General features: G+C 38.5%; 1 protein-coding gene across 3 annotated transcripts in view; it reads right to left on the reverse strand.

Moving 5' to 3' along the window:
* Window positions 1-16,536, reverse strand: part of igsf9b (immunoglobulin superfamily, member 9b) — a 72,883-nt gene extending 56,347 nt beyond the window's left edge. For all 3 annotated transcript variants that reach the window (XR_001478254.2, XM_015345475.2, XM_015345470.2), the window contains exons 1-2: window positions 15,221-16,536; window positions 1,022-1,143 (exon numbers count right to left, since the gene is read on the reverse strand). Coding sequence is in view for 2 of the 3 variants with exons in the window: in XM_015345475.2 (XP_015200961.2) it covers window positions 1,022-1,082 (61 nt within the window). In the remaining variant the exon portion in view is untranslated. The remainder of the gene's footprint in view (window positions 1-1,021; window positions 1,144-15,220) is intronic.
* Window positions 16,537-16,791: the final 255 nt, after the last annotated feature.

A 16,791-nucleotide genomic window follows, 5' to 3' on the forward strand; every position in this document is an offset into this window, starting at 1 on the left:
CAAAGTGAACAGAACAAAATGTGGATATGATAATGCCCATGAACCCCTGTGTCATGTCAGGTTCCTCTAGTAACTTGAGCCTACGAGGTCATGAGACTAGTATCCTAAAGAAAAATGCCTTAACAATAAAATTAAAAATGCACTAACAATAAAATAATCAATAAGGGACCTGATGTCAGATATGGATAATCAACTCTTATTCTCATAGTGTGTATGTGTACTTGGTGGGGTGCAAGGAGTACTAAGATTTGAAACAGCAGACTCCTGAGGTCCTAAAGACCTTGTCCTGCATTTCCAAAAGATTTCAGTGCAAGAGATTAAGCCCTGATGCGGGGAAATGATTAGGAATCAGGACACATGGTTATTTTGGATAATTCTAGTGGGAGGAGGCGGGGGGGGGGGGGTTACCTCTCCTTTCTGTTCAATTGGATGTGGAGAAATTTATTTTTGAATGTATACATTTCTCTATTTTTTTTTAGAAACAGTCATTTAATGCTTCTCACACGTACTGTATCTAAGCAATTGTGCTCCAAATAAGCTTTAAAAACATGTGCCTTACCTACTCATGTATCTGTCCAGCATGCGTGGGCAGACTTTGTGGCATCTGTGTACTGGGGGAGGGCAGTGCCCCAAATTAAAGATTTAACCTCTTGCAGGGGGAAGGACAGAAAGAGGGAGGGAAAATAAAACCAGATAAGGAAGATGGCAGGATGAAATTAAAGAGTGGGCGATAGAGAAACAAACTCAGGTCTAATGTTGGACTCTAATGACAATCATTACTGTAGGCAGCCCTAAGACGGACCACGAACAAGCCTCCCTCACATTTCTATGAAAGAGGCTTAATGAGCCAGTACTTAAGCTAAATTGCTAAATTGCTAACAAGCAGTAACTACTAGAAGGTTGCTGCATCAAAGGTGATGCTGTTATACATATCTGACACACCGAGTAAGGCACGGAGAGAAAAAGAGAGAAGTGGAAAAAGATGGAGAAGGAATTAGAATAGGAAGGTGGTGCTTCTTACACAGGAAACAGAGCGCAGCTGCAGTGATGACCCCTGCGATCCAGAGGTGGGTCCGTCTCATGGCCAGGTCTCCCCGTCACACTCTGACTGTCCAGCACATTCCACACCACACCCCGGAGCTCCTGCAGAAAGCACAGTCAATGTAGCCATCAGTCAATAACCTGACACAACACTGCAATGACTGTGAATCCATAAAACCTTCCGGCCACAGTCTGGAAGCAGGTCCAAGAAAGCGTGAAGATCTAAAAATTGTCAAACTTGAACAGAGCACAGCTGTAACATACTCCTCAGGATACAAGCACAAATTCTGCCCCTAAAGCAGAAAAAAAAATATTAATCAGTCAAAAGTATACTATTTATGCCAACATATATCAGTTAGATGTCAGGTTTTAGTTGGGTTTCGGATATCAGAGGTTCTGCTATTGGCTGGAACTCAACAGGCACAAGTGCTGGGCACGAGCCTCACCTTTTTACAGGGCAAAATTCCATCACTATGTGCTTGCCTGCTGAGGACAGCAGCCTAGCAGGTATCTTTAAAGCAGAGACCAGCAGTAAACCTAAGAAATGCCATGTTTTTGATAATTGAAGGATGCTGTGAATTTTATATCTCTATGATGCAATGTGTGGAAACCAGCACTGCCTTCCCAAGTGTCTTTTAGTAATTCTTTAACCACTCATCTCCCACATCCATGAGGTTTACAGGATTTTGATTTAGCCAGTTATAGAAAGCTAATGAAAAAACACCTGACAAAACGTCCATCTACCCATCAGTCACAGAATTCCAGACCTAGTACCTGAAGAGTTTCCGTTGGGCTGAAGTACCAGGGAATGTTCAAGCATGAAGGTCTCCTATTTTATTGCAAATAGAAGCATAAAATAGCCATGAAACTTTCACCAGTCCTCAACACAGAAATGCAGAACATGCACAAGGTGAAGGCTGCAGCATTGCTTTCATCTGCAGTGTTAAGTGTTCACTGGTGTTCCTGCTTTAGAAGAGAAATGGCAACTGTGAAGCCTGTCATTCATGGTCAGAAACTGCCCAAAGTCACTGGGCAGCAGGTTAGGGGTAACAGCTTGTTACAGGACTAAATCAATTGTGATGCTGTTTGCATTAACAAGAGCATTCCTTTGCCTAGTCAGCCTGATGGCAGGAAAAGAGGAAGCTACAATCTATCACAGAGTTTACAAATCATAATTAGTGGCTGGGACAAAGGTCTGATTTTATTCTGAGTCTCGGAATAACAGCAACAGACAGGAGTCTACATAAAAACATTTTAGGTCTCAAAGTTTTTGCAACATTGTACAGTTTAAAATGATTTATAAAAAGCAACGCCGTTATTTTGTGTCAAATCTATGTAGATTCAACTTAAAATAAGGTACAGTACTGACGTCACATACATAGGCCAGCTATGATTACCTACCAGCTGTCAGGTAAAAGTCTGTGACTAGCATTGTCATGGGGAGTGCTACCCTGAGCTGTGATTAGACAACTGTGAGTTTAGTTTTACCCTACAGATGTGCTGTTGCAACAGCCATCCTGTTCAGTACAGCAGGTTCTGACATTTGGTGTCTGTGCTCGGCTAAGGATCCAATAGTGTGAAGCTGCCAGCTATGGGATTATGACTTGACTTCATTTGTCCAAGACAGAACCCCCTCCCCCCGACACACTAAAATGTAGAGAGAATTCCATGATGCTTCCCACTCCTTTCTAAAAATGAACTTTGGTGCACTATGATAAAAGCACTGTAAAGTTTAGTAAAGCACAGATGAATCACAGTACTGCCAAATCGGTGAACTGCATGACAGAGCAAGATACGATATGTGGCAAGGCAGAAAAAAGGAGAAACAAGTATGAGAAAACACCACAAATACCTCAGAAATTTGTTGTGATACCAGGACCTGGAGATAGAATAGTGTGCTGTTCTGACTTCAGTTAGCTGGATTAGTTTCCCCTCCCCCTCCTGTTTCTCCCATCCACTGACTAGCTACAGAACTAATACCAGCTTATTACTTTAAGTGAATTACAGAAATGGAAATGAAGGGTATTTTTAGAAGAGTAGCGAGCTAACTGCTTGACAAAATCCACTAGACATGTTTTTGTGCACATGCACACAGATGAGACATGCACTAGGCTGCAGTGTGTATAGGACCTGATTCCTGGCAACGTTGCCTTCACGCCATACAAGCAAAGGGGAATCACAGGTTCATTACCTGTTTTTTGCACAACAAGACCATAAAAAGTAGTTTTTATGATTCCATAGGTCACAGATAAGTGAACATAAACAAAGGCAAGAGAAAGCAGGTATTGGAGAGCTGCTTTTTTATATGATGAGCAGTAAGAGAAAATAACAGAACACAAGCAAATGAAGGAAAACATACAGTAATACTCCACTCCTCTAAAGTCCATTAAAAATGTTTGCAGGGAGACTACCCACATCTAGTCTTTTTCAATTATATGAACTTCCCTTATAGCATCCCCAATAATAGTTTGTCAATGTTTTTTTTTATTTTAATCTATAGCAAAAAAGGATTATCCATACGGCTATAAATGTATGAACACGTACAGTACACCTCAGGACAAAACTCACTTCCATTAGTATTGCAGTTTATACAAATAACTCTGTGAAGAAGGTGCAGACATAAAAATATTCACTGGAAAATTGATTACAAATTCCAGGTATATGGACAGAGGATTGGTTTTAAATTAAGTGAGAGCAAAACTGTTAGGACAGCATCTCTATTAGAGGGAGAGCTTCCCAATTTTCAATTCAAGCCAAGAATCTGACAAGTCACTGGACCAAGCCTGCTTACTCATCGATATACCTCTGATCTGTTAGGTCCTGTTTTTTAACAACGGGATTTTATTTTTCCAGCATATTTTCTCATATGCACCACAACATTGTTATTCCAACTGCAGTGGTGATGACATAATTTAACTCTTAAATAGGAGTGTACTAAATGGTTACATATTTTAAAGAGAATATGGGATCTACAGAAAATTATTTAACTGTACAAAAAAAGTTCAAAATTCAAATAGAACTTAAAATCTTAAACATTACAGTTAAAATTTCTTGACCTTATTCATGGAGAGCTGATCTTTATTATAAATGACAGGACACAAGGACAGGAAAACCCTGTTCTAATGGCACCTGCACTAAAAGAGCTGTGGGGGGCTCCAGGGACTGGGGAGAAGAGAGAGATCAGCTTTAGGCTGTGTTTTTTTTTGCACACAGAGAAAAACACACATTGACTGGAACTACAGCTGCCTGTTGGGAAAACAAATCACCAGAGTGTCTTAAAAATATAAACTGATAGCCAGGGCAACAGCAGAAGAAGACAAACTGAATTATTTGGACAGACTTCATGATAATTCAAGCTCTTTTAATATCAAATCTCACATTTTATGTACCCCATTCACAATATACACACAAAGATTGGGGAGAATTTGTAAGCAAGAATACAGAAGGTGGATGTGTGCTTCACAGACGATTTCAAAATGCTCCATGGTAACGCTTTGCATACAGCAAGACTAGATCCTACAGAGGTAAAGAGCTAGTAACCAGGATGTTCCCCCAAGATACTATATTGCCACAGGTTCTGGCTTCAGATGAGAAGGGAAAACTCCCATCCTGTTGTCTGTGATTCTGCGACACTTGACCCCAAAGTATTTGCAAGTTTCTTGCTTAGGTAAATAGCAGTTACTTTACTCGACTTCAGGTACAGTAGGACTTCTCAACTCTGTTAACTTAGGCCCAACTTGCTTTCTATCTATTGTTTAAAGAAACAGAAACAGAGGACTTCAACTTAACCACATAAAGATTAATATGTCAACGGACAGTTAAAAACACAATAAGTTGGTTTAAAGAGGGGTTGACCAACTATAATAGGAAAGTCACAAGATACACTGGTTTTCATTCCAATTCTGATTTTATTTACTTAATTCAACTAATTATTTAGTGTAGACAAAGTATTTAAATGTTAATCAATAACTCCTTGAAAGGTACCCTTAAACACCCAGTGACCACCAGTGGTGCTTGAGAAATGGACCTGCCATCCCCAGAATAAGGATTTAATTGGGTAATCAAGAGTTCAGTCAGGATGAAAACCTGGACCAAACTGGAGTCCTGAGGTCCAGGATTGGGAACCTGCAGTGGGAGACTAGGCAGTGGGAGCTGGTGACACTACACAGCCTCCCCTCAGTCTCTAAGCTGCTTTCCATTAGGTTGATAAATGGCAAATTATCATTATGATTGAAGCTGCATGAAACAATTAAATACAATTATTCAGATTGGGTTAGGACATGGAGTTATAAATGATGCATGAATAAGGTGTAGAGAGTGCATTGGTATTCTTACATGTTGCATTCTAGCAACTAATGATGTCAGACTAACACAATGATGCTATTAAGCCACAATAATTTGTTCAATAACAACATTTTGGCATTGCTTTGGGTCAATAAATTCTGGAAATACGAGTATGTCTCTTGTTTCTCATACATCCCGCAAGGTGTTGATTACTACACACCAGGGGTGGCCAATCTTTGTCCTGGTGAGACACAGTTAGGTCTAACAGGTCTCCCTTGAATCATCAATGTGTAAAGAATTGATCAACATGCATTGTTCCACATGTGAAACAATCTGTGTTGATCCAATTAAGTTGGGTTTATTAATTCCAGAATTGTGGCCCTTGAGCATTGAAATAGTGGAATTTTTATTCCAAATGATCTAAACTATGTTTCTCAACAAATGACCTGCTTTGGAAAAAAATGATTCTTCAAGAATTTAGAAACTGATTAATTTAGCATGATTTCTAAAATCTGCTGGATAGTGGCTTTAGCAGAACCAAGGTTAGACACCAATTTGTGCACCTGTTCTTCATACCTAACAAGCAACATTCCAGCAATAACCCCCCCGAAAAAAAGTAATAAGTAACTAGCATATATGAGATCTGGTTTCAATCTTGATTTTACAGAATGCTTTTCATTAAGCCACTGGCTCCCAAGTTAAGAACAAATCTAGAGGCCTCTTTTCTGAATGGACTGAATAGGTGTTCTTTATCACATACTGTAGGTCACATAACAGGTCAGTAGGTTACACAATGAGTTTACTTGCAAAACACTGAAAGGTGAGCTGCAGTGTGCTGTGAATATAGGGTGTGTCCGAGAGCAAAGTGACACAGGGAAGAATTTAGAGAAATGTGAAGGAGGAAAGGACAGCAGCCACATTTCCTCAACGAGATGTGCTCTTCACATGTAGATGAATGCCTAGTCCCATAGCCAATGGGCCACTTTCTGAAGATTAACATTTTAAAGCAGTACTTACACCAAAATACATAAATAAGTGAATTCTTTGTTAAATTAATACAGTTGCTCATCTGCAATATTCTACTGTTCACTATTCCTGACACTGATGAGACAAAAGAAAATACCTGTCACTGTTACTGAAATGATCTAAGAAGAACTAATTGGGAGAAAACACTGCTGGCTGAAGAAAAAACAGGGGTGACTGCAAAAAACAAATGAGTAATTCAAACTCAAAATAGACTATTTGAAATTAGTTATTTTTTGTATTTTCTAAAATGCCACCATATTGTCAAACTGTAGAAGACATTTAATCAACAATGTTTAACCAAGCATAGGTGTAACTTTATGATCTTGTGTTGTCTTGTCCCTGTCATTATGGATCCAGACAGGTAAGACTAAGCAGCGTACTTGGACAACAATTTGTCCCCATAGTAGTGATGTAAATGAGTGCAAAGCCGAGCTTTTACATATGCAACATTTTCTTTGGTCTTCTACCACAGTTGTGCCATCTCTGAGCCATGGCTGTTTACTTTAATAATGTAAAGCAATAGTGTATTGCTGTCAATTATGGTGACCAGTGTCAAAATAAGATAGCTTTCATATTGCAAAAGATCTTCCATGCAGCAAGTACTAAATTATTTGGTCATTCTACATAAATATATGACATACAGCACTGTGCATGTTTAACTGCCTGAGTGTCAGGCTGTAAACACCACTGATACAGACAGACTTCTACATTCCTAAGGCTGAACAAAGTACACATACATTGTTTTTTCTCCCCGGTGAAGCTTTGCTGATAGAGAAAGGCTTCCGTCAATAATGTTTCCAACTTGTTCCAGGGATAAATATGAACGCTTTTTTCACAGCCCATCAGGCACTAGGAATGCTGCAGAGCGGGTTTTAGCTAAATGAACATGGTGAACCATAGAAATCAATAGGATTATCCAGTTCGATATACACAGCACTGTAAATTGAGCCCTCCTCACAGCATGAAAGACATCCATTTAAGAGCTTCCCTGTCAAGGAGTTTTCCCTACCAGTCTGCGTATGTGTTCCATCTAGCACCCGACTGTGTATTTTTAAAAGAAAACGTACACTACCATGCACTGGTATACAATACATGCAGATCTTACATTATAAAATATTGAGTGGATTTCCCATTTCTACACTGTGTACAACAGCACACAGAATACATGATCAGCTGCTGAACCTAAAACATGGTCAGGTAATAATATGGGCTGAGGGTAGTCCAAGAATTGGGCTTAAGGAACTGAACCTTTTGTAGTCATAAACAGAGAAGATTATGAGGGGACATGATACAGGTATTCAAAGTCCTCAAAGGCACTAAGAATGTAGACCAAGTGGATTTCTTCACAAATAAACAGTGAACCACAAAACAGAGGAAACAAGGAGAGACTACTGTACACGGACACGCATTTAAAACTGAGAATAGCAGGTGCTTCTTTACCCAAAGGGCTGTGGGAGTCTGGAACAAGTTATATCTATCAGATGCTCACACGGTAGGTTATAAATGCTGCCCTTGAGCCTGGAAGTGGCCAGTTCTATTCACCACTCACTTATGTTCAGAAACTCTCATTGAGAAAGGGCACAACTGGCACAAAAGTTTGCTGAATTTGGAGAGAGGATTACTATGGAATGCCCCTTCTGTACTGATCTGCATTACCATGGCTGTGTACATCTCTTAGAGATGGTGCTCACTATGAAACAGTATTCTATACAAAGCTGACTTGATTTGAATAAATGACGTAAATAGACAAATACCATAAAGGAAGGGTAAGGCTTGTCTTAACCTGACTGGTAACTAACTGTGGTTTTACAAAGTCAAGGTTTGCCAGGAATGAGTTCCCCAGCTGTTATCTTGTTAATACAGACTCCCTAGGGAATGGAGGAAAAAGGTGAGCAGATTACACTGGGATTAAAGTCCTGCTACTAATTAGATAAGCAAATGACAAGCAATCACCATACCTTCCTGCTCAATACAGCATATTACCTGAAAGTAAAGTACATTCATACTTTTTCATAATTTACACTGTACATTTCAGTTGCCTCACATGACAATGTGCACAATTACCACAGTAAAATATTTTTGTACTTCCATCCATGTACTTTCTAACCACTCAGAAATACACTTTTAATTAGCACATACTGTACATTGCTTTGTTCAGTAACATACTTTACTATGTTTTACAGAGCTGTGTAAAACTCACTATGTTTTACAGAGCCATGACTTCCATCATACTTTGCTCTCCTTTACGGACAGGTTTGAAAGCATGAGATTTTCTTGAAAACTCTAAATTAATAGAGAAACGCAAGTATAACAGTTTTTTTTTCTAAGGTCTCAGACAAGCTGCACGGGTTCAAACTGATCTAACCCGCTAGACACAGCAGAAGTGTCATTTTTCTCTCGTTCCATTACTAGGACTGCGTGGGCAGGCTGCATTCAGGCCCTATAAGGCATGGCCTTGTGGCAGGAGCAAGTAGGTATAAGCAGCAGTATTAGTATCCAGATAAGAAGGGATGATCCTCTAAGAATCAGAAGTGGGAGAGGACAGGCTGCTCCAGAACCAAGGACAGGGGAAGGGCAGCCCACTGCACAACACACCTGGGGTCAACATGCAACAGCTTCGCTTACTACGTGGAATCCTGTCAGGTCAGGGAGACAAGTGATGGTGACATTTCTGATAAGGAGCTGTAATTTTTTACTAATGACAAATCTGATAACTAACCTTTACTGTAGATGGTAAAACACAATGTTTTGGCTGTGGAGCCTTCTTCAGGTGAAGAAGGCTTCACAGCCTAAATGTTGTGTTTCATTTCTTCTCTTTTCGGCATGGAATAAACCTATTATTTGTTCCTTTGCAGACTACGCATGCTGACGCAGCTATCCACCTGAACTACTTTACTGTAGATTACTTGAAAATCAAATTACAAAACCCTAATCTTAACCTTAGTCTGAACCACACCTCTGATCCTAACACTATGGTTATTTACAGAAAGTACCTTGTTCCATCTACAATACTTTGAACAGCTATGTTGTTTATAACTTGCAATGCTGTAGCTTCTACACTTAAGTGTGACCTTTGTGGGTTCAATTCCTGAGTGGAGAACTGCTGGTGTGTCCTTTGGAAGATACTTAACACTGATGGATTCAGTAAAATATAAAAAGTAATATATTTCTTTGGATAAAAGCATCAGTCATAATAAATTAATGGTATGCTCAGAGTCAAAAACTTCACAAAGTGGAATCTCATCTGGATGATCCCACTGAAAGAGCAGCAGATGAGATCTCAGAACTTTCTTAATGCAGCACAACAAAGTCAGATTGTAATCAATCTCTACATGTGGTGTTCTGCAATTAATATATGTTCCTGGCCAGACCATCCACTTGGATTTTCTCATCAACTGGTCTGCTGTACACTACATTTACTGTATTATCCTGTACATCTGCACCACATTCACTGAGATATATCGGTGCCTTCCACACAACAGCTTGAATTCATCCCTAAAGAAGACATGACCCCATTGCTGGCGAGTCTGCCTGAGATTCAGGACACACCACCACATTCTGTTGCATTGATAAACATTGGAGAGTATAGACCTCTGTGGTCATCTGACCTACAAATGATAAGAGTTTAGTCATCTCCTCATAACTGAACTGCTGATGGCTTAACTGTTGCAACCTGACCTTTCTAATGAAGTGTAATTGGCAGTGGAAAAGCAAAGAAAAGGACAGAATAACAAGATGATGTATCAATCTTGGTGAGGCATCATGACTGTCTACCTACTGTCCTATCACAGACAGGCAACATTCAATTTATGAGTATGAACTCTCCAGTGGCATAGAAGTGTTATTTTATTAGCAGGGCATCTTAGTTCCTTTTCCAGGCTTGGCATTCAACAAATTACATCACCTTATCACCTGTTCCCAATTAACTATTTCACAAAGAACATGAAATGATTTGGTGCTTATGGAACAAACTCGCTAGAGTGTTTCATAGGCAGTTATAGATAGATACTTTATTAATCCCAGGAGGGAAACTGCAGTGCAACCGCAGCCTAGCACAGTCAACACAGCACAGTGTAACAAAACGATACAATAATACAACAACACAATACAGTAAGCACAGTCAGTGAGAAGTGCAGTAAAAAGGAAAAAAATTGAGTATACAGCATTGCACACAGTACAGAAGATACAAAACAAACCAGAATGTACAGTACACAAGAAGATGTACTGCACATTATAGGTATATTGCACAAATCCCCAGCATATACTGTATTGCACATCCGTTGCAAACCAGCTCTGGAAAACCAGAGAATTCACGTTTAGTCCAAAAACAGGTCAATGTTGCCTCTGCCCAGACACACAGTGGATGAGTTGTAAAGTCTTATGGGAGAAGGCAAGAATGACCTTCTGTAACGCTCCCTATCACACCGTGGTTGGATCAGCCTATTGCCGAATGTGCTCTTCATTCTGACAAACATGACATAGATGGGAGACATTGTCCATGATGGCCATTAATTATCAATTAATCAAAATGTCAAACACATTATCAATATCCAAAATCTATAGACCTTGTTTTCTAAAAACATACATGCATAAACAGAGTGAGAACTTTCATTTGATGGTTAAGGTGATAGATTAAAAGTTGGAAGAATGCTCAGACTTCCACTGCACAGCACTGAGAACCATTTCAGTTTTTAATAGCTTGTATGTCTTATACAAATTGTATTTTATTTTAATTGTACTTAAGAAAAAGATAATTTACTGCATTTACTAAATATATATTCACACATATTTATATTATATATACAGTAGGCTATATTAACTCCATATGTCAATATAGATTCTCTCTAAATTACAGAACTAGCCTGCAGATGGAAAATGATAGAAGGGATTAATGTGCAATGGAATGTGAGTCTTCCATCCCTGTATATTAAGGAAAAACATGATTCAAATTGAAAATAAGTTTATATAAGACTAGGCCCAGTGCTAGATCAAAAAACCCAAACAGCTCAAGCTGCCGTATGATGGGAAGTGGTTACATTTCTTTCTGTCTTCAAATCTGCCTACTTCAGAATGAGAAGTAATACTGTCCATCTGTGATAAAACACAATATCAAGAACACCAATAATCAGCTTAAAGACTGAGGTCGACCTCTGTCCTTAGTGAGCTCCAAAATAATAATAACAAAATATTATTGTTAATATTAATTTATAGGAAAGACAGTGGCCTTAAACCTGACTGAACTTGAGGCTTGTAACTTTCAGTCTTGTTTTGTGCCCACTGTACTGCACATGCTCACTTGATCAAAAGAACATCATTGCAAACTTCTTCTAGACTTTTTCAATCCTTTCACTGAATTCATGTGCTTTGACTTTGTGTGAAATCCCTACACAACAAACAAAAAAAGCAAACATAATATCAGAAAACAAATCAATCTTTCTGCAGCAATATAATTAGAATCTAGAATTCAGAATTTCCATCCTGTATGTCCTTTACTTCTTTAAACATTGATAGTACTGTTTTATAAAGGTGTTTAAGCTGAGTAAACAAAACATGAATACCACAAAGCAAGTTAGGTGCTTTGCTAAGGAACAGTTGAACAGGGAACCTTTGATCCTAAAAGCCTTTTTGATCAAACATAAACATTCATGCCAAGCTCAAACACCTATGTCAGAGGTAACACAGCCAGGCAAAAACAGAACCGGGATGTGCATATCAAAATGACATTGGTTTATTATTTGGAATGCATTTACCATACCAAACTAAAACTAAAATGATCGACGAGAAGGACATGTTTTATTTTCCTCTGTGTTAGGCGGCTGGTCACTTATTAAAGTGTCAAATGAAATATGCCATTTGAATTCAAATGTTTTGCATTTGTTTAGGACCAATAATATATTCTAAACGCATGGATATAATGCTAAGCAAGAATTTCCTCTCACTATGAACTATAGGTAAATTGGTTTCCTTCACTTCTTCCCACAAACTGCTGCTTAATCAGAACAGACCTCCTTCAGCTGTTCTTCAGTTTTAAATGTTGATTGACTGAGTTAATGCCATTCTAGCCCCACTCCTGAGAGCAGAGTCTAAATTTATGATTTGCAGCTTTACTACAATATGTCACAATACAGATACTCTGCTAAATGGACATCTTGATATAATTCCCGGTACAATTTACATTGTCCTGGAGAGAACATAAACTAACAAAAGAGGATGATCTCAAAGTTATCGTGACAGCATTTTAAAATTAAGGCCTATAGTGATAGAATTAGAGCAGATCTTAAAAGGAAACGAGTTCCATAAGTGAAGAAGACCCAATATGAGATTATATTGATTGATCAACATAAGGACTGATAGACTGAAAGGTAGAGGAAAAGATAATAAACTCCTTTTAAACTTTAATGAGTCAACAGCAACATCATTTATCATCTCTTAATTTGTCATAATATATTGTTTATAGAGGTACAGGCTGGATTAAATGTAGGGAAATGGACAGATGGATCCTTGTCTGAACAAGATCACGGCAGAAATTGATACCTCAGATTACACAGAGTGACAAAATAATTACACTAGATTAACACAGACAGATGTACAGAGAGCAGGTGATCCTGCCTGGAGGTTAATAACAACAGTAAGTAAAATTAAAAAAAGAGAAAGAAAGGAAGAGAGAGAGATCAAGAGGCACATAGAATAACTATAACATCAGATTATACAGAACTGAATACACTGTAAAATGATAAATATTCAGACAGAGATAGATAGGCAGGTTGTTGGGGGAAAGAGCTAATATAGCAGAAGGCAAAGAGCTTGGCAGACCAACTGTGGTCAAAATTAATCCTTTTCATCTTCAAATCCCTGGTGGAAGGTACTTCAATTCCAGTATTAAAGACACCCTGGGGTCCGGGAGTTCATGTACTGTATGTGGCTCTTTGTCTGAACTGAATGTTCGTGCTAAAATGTATGTGTTGTGTTATACTGTATGGTTCTATCTAAATTCTTCTAAGCTGTGCATGGTTACATTTCGCATGCTATTGTTAGCTCTCCGTAAGTGCATTGTGTATGGTATGGCAGTGCACATACTGTAGATCAATTTTGGCGTGTGAGGAGCTTTTTGCTTGCATGCATGCTAGTGAACATTTGTGCTACAGTTCACATCAGTGTTTATTAGCTCTATTGTGAAAGTAAGTGTAATGGAGAGAAAAGAATGTCGGGGGAAGGGTTTATGACCATATGCTTCAGTGATTGATTTGCAGGCAGAAGGCAGGAAAGTGATCAATGGCTGTAAAGAATAAAAGGAGAAAAACAGAAAAGGAAACGAGACTTCCTTGAAGGGAAAAAACAAAAGAGATGTTGGTTCACATTGAAGGCACTGTACAACATATTCCTCAGACACCCCGATGTATAAAAGCATTTTGAGTAATACTGTAGGTTGAAACTATGGTAATCAGATTTATCAAAGTCACCACAACAGAGGTCCCTCTGTGAAAATTATTATTCAAATGTCACTTTAAGGACTTTTCACTTATTGTCTGTAATCATTGCACCCACATAGCCATCCAAACAGATGGTGCCCAGTTTCAGGATAAAAGATACCTCTCATCATGTGCAAGTGTGACAAAGAATACAGCATACTAAGGTTAGCATACACACAATACAACAAGTAACCCTGGCACTTCAATGTCATTAAGCATTATTGTGAACTAATATTGTGTTTGTAATGCACAATTACACTGTGGTACTGTATAGACGAACAGGGAAGTACTACAAGACTGTGGTAATATATTTTTTTGCTACTAAGCAGTATTTTTGTAATACAGGGGCCCTTAAGAAAATTATTTCTTGTAGAAAATTACCAGTTTTCCATAAATACTGCTAGGTTCTTGAAAGAAATGTGCATATTTGTACAGAAAGCTGTAAACAAATATCCCATGGGATATCAATAGGTTATTTTCTAGATGTACACTAAAGTCCCACGCAACCTGTCGTGAGCTAAAAACAAACCAAGAACAAAGAGTATCAGATGATGAAAAGACGGGTATATTGCTGAATAGGCAAACAACAACAGGTCTTTCACTGCAAGAAAAGTCTTTGTTCTTCAGTAAAAGGATTGGGTACAATTGCCGCAAATATACGTATCAATCGCCAGTCACTCATTTTGCGTGTTTAATACTCAGATGCGCTATTCCACTGCTCTTTGATTTACGGAGCTCAATCTAAAAGTCTATTGTTCCCTTTTCCAGATGCAGGCTAGTTTTACTGTACTGCTGCCATACACCAACTAAATGGTATCATATTCATCGCTATCCTTTGGCTTTGTTTGAACAATGTCACACCATATGAAAAGCGATACGGTGAAACCTTACCGATAGCTTCTAAGAGCAGCGGTTGTCTAAGCGAAGGGAGAGCTACACATTTTTTTAAAGAAACAATCAAAATGTAAGTTTAAAATACATATGGCCAGAAACTACATTCCGTACATATGTACAGCTATGTAGCTGTGTTACACTTCTAAAAGTTAATGGAATATATGTCAGAAAATAAAGTTGGGGGGAGGAGCAGGAACAGAATTACTATTTAAATATAATCAACACAAAGCCACAAGATAAAAATGTAGAGTTTCAAATAGAGAAAAAATAATGTGCAAAATAATTAAATAATTCGCTATAGAACAGAGATCGGGAAAGACTGGATTTCTAGTAAATTATTCTTGAAACGACAAGTGTTGCTATACAGTATGCACGCACAGTTAACTATGCTGGTACCAGTCTGTTCGGTAAAGATCAATATCGATAGGGCAGCTGCAAGATTGCTTACATCCGTTTTGTCTGTTTTTAAACAAAATCTAGGTCGTTAGTCTAAATGCACACCTTACCTTGTATTACTTCAGGTAGTTTTCCAGTCCACTCTCAAAGAAGGTTTGTAAGTCCATCGAAAATCAAATCTTATATCTTCTTTTCTCCTTAACAATTCATAAACAACAGCCAAGCTTCATTCTTAGATCCATGTTTTGGAAAATAAGTATCGTATCCAACAAAAGACAAACAGTATCCGGCTGTTTGTGGATCAGCAAAACCAAAATACAAATAAAACCTAAGGGAATCTTCCACTAATGACAATCCTTTAGCAAACAGGTCAACCCAGTTTAAATCGCTTTTAATTAACTTAAAATAAGTTAAAGGTATAAGACAAACATGAACAGACCAGCGACATAGAGCGCAAGTTCATACATAAGGGGTTTTCGAGAATAATTTTCCACTAATTGTCTTTCATCTAGTGTCGTTTTGCAAGACGATCTGTTTCTTCCTGTTTATCATTCAAGCCAGAATTTACTTAACTTCAGCACAACCACAATTTTAAGCTCATAGGCTTTGAAATCATACTGAACTGTACAGATTGTCGTATATTCTTCCCAAATTATTGCTGCTGTATATTCTTGCATATGCTTTGTAAAATAATAGTATTTAATCACATAACTTTTGCCTACTTTGTTGTACAAGGTCACCAAATACACGCGTGGAAATGTGGCGATTTTTTTCACCCAGAGGAGGTAGCTTAAGACTGTCATTAGCCATGTTCTTTAAATTTCTTTTTGATGTTAACAAGAGACAGCGTTATCTCGCAATGAACTGGCAGGTTCCCACCAAGCCCTGAAGTTATTATAACGTATCTTCTTCTAGTAGGGAGTCTGGCAAGGTAGTGCGTAACGAGTCTGATCGAAAAAGGCTTCGCAATAATTTTGATAACATGAATTTAGCTCGTAGCAATAATGAAAATAGCCTGTAGCTGCGCTGTTAAAAAATAACGTGAACGAGGTAAGCGTTCGCACTCGTAGTAGTTGTTTATGAACTACACAGATCAATAATAAAAGAAAGTAATAAGACACATAAGATGTTCTGCTCGTGGAGGCTCAAGAATCACTTTTCAAATATGAAGTGCATCCCAGCGTGTTTCCGACGGCCGTTGTGAACCCGGGTCCTCAGTCATTCCACAAGTTTATTCAGGCGCTGTTGCAGCAATGGATGAACGGTGATGAAACCATAGCGAGAAACATTGTTTAATGTTTTGAGAGGTGAAGTCATTCAAAGTCCCAAATCAACTACTGCTCCCTATTTATATCCCAATACAGAAGCAGCGTGTTGCAGTTCTGATACAACACCTCCCCTCCTTTCCTCTTTCTACCTCTCGCTCCCTTTCCCTCCCTCTCACGGTCTCTCCTGGACCGACCAACCGCATTCGACCAGCGAGAGAGACAATAAACACACACCTCCCCCTTCTCTCTCTTGTCTCCAATTCAGACACTTTAAATTTTTAATCTCTAAGATCTTGTTGAATACTTCCCACACTATAGATACTTGACACATTGGTTTTTAAAAAGTCAGTTATTTAAGAACATGAATCATCTTTACACGTTTTGCCTTGTTTTTTTTTTTTTGGGGGGGGGTC

This window comes from Lepisosteus oculatus, chromosome 2 (genome assembly GCF_040954835.1).
Source record: "Lepisosteus oculatus isolate fLepOcu1 chromosome 2, fLepOcu1.hap2, whole genome shotgun sequence".
Classification (NCBI taxonomy): Eukaryota; Metazoa; Chordata; class Actinopteri; order Semionotiformes; family Lepisosteidae; genus Lepisosteus; species Lepisosteus oculatus.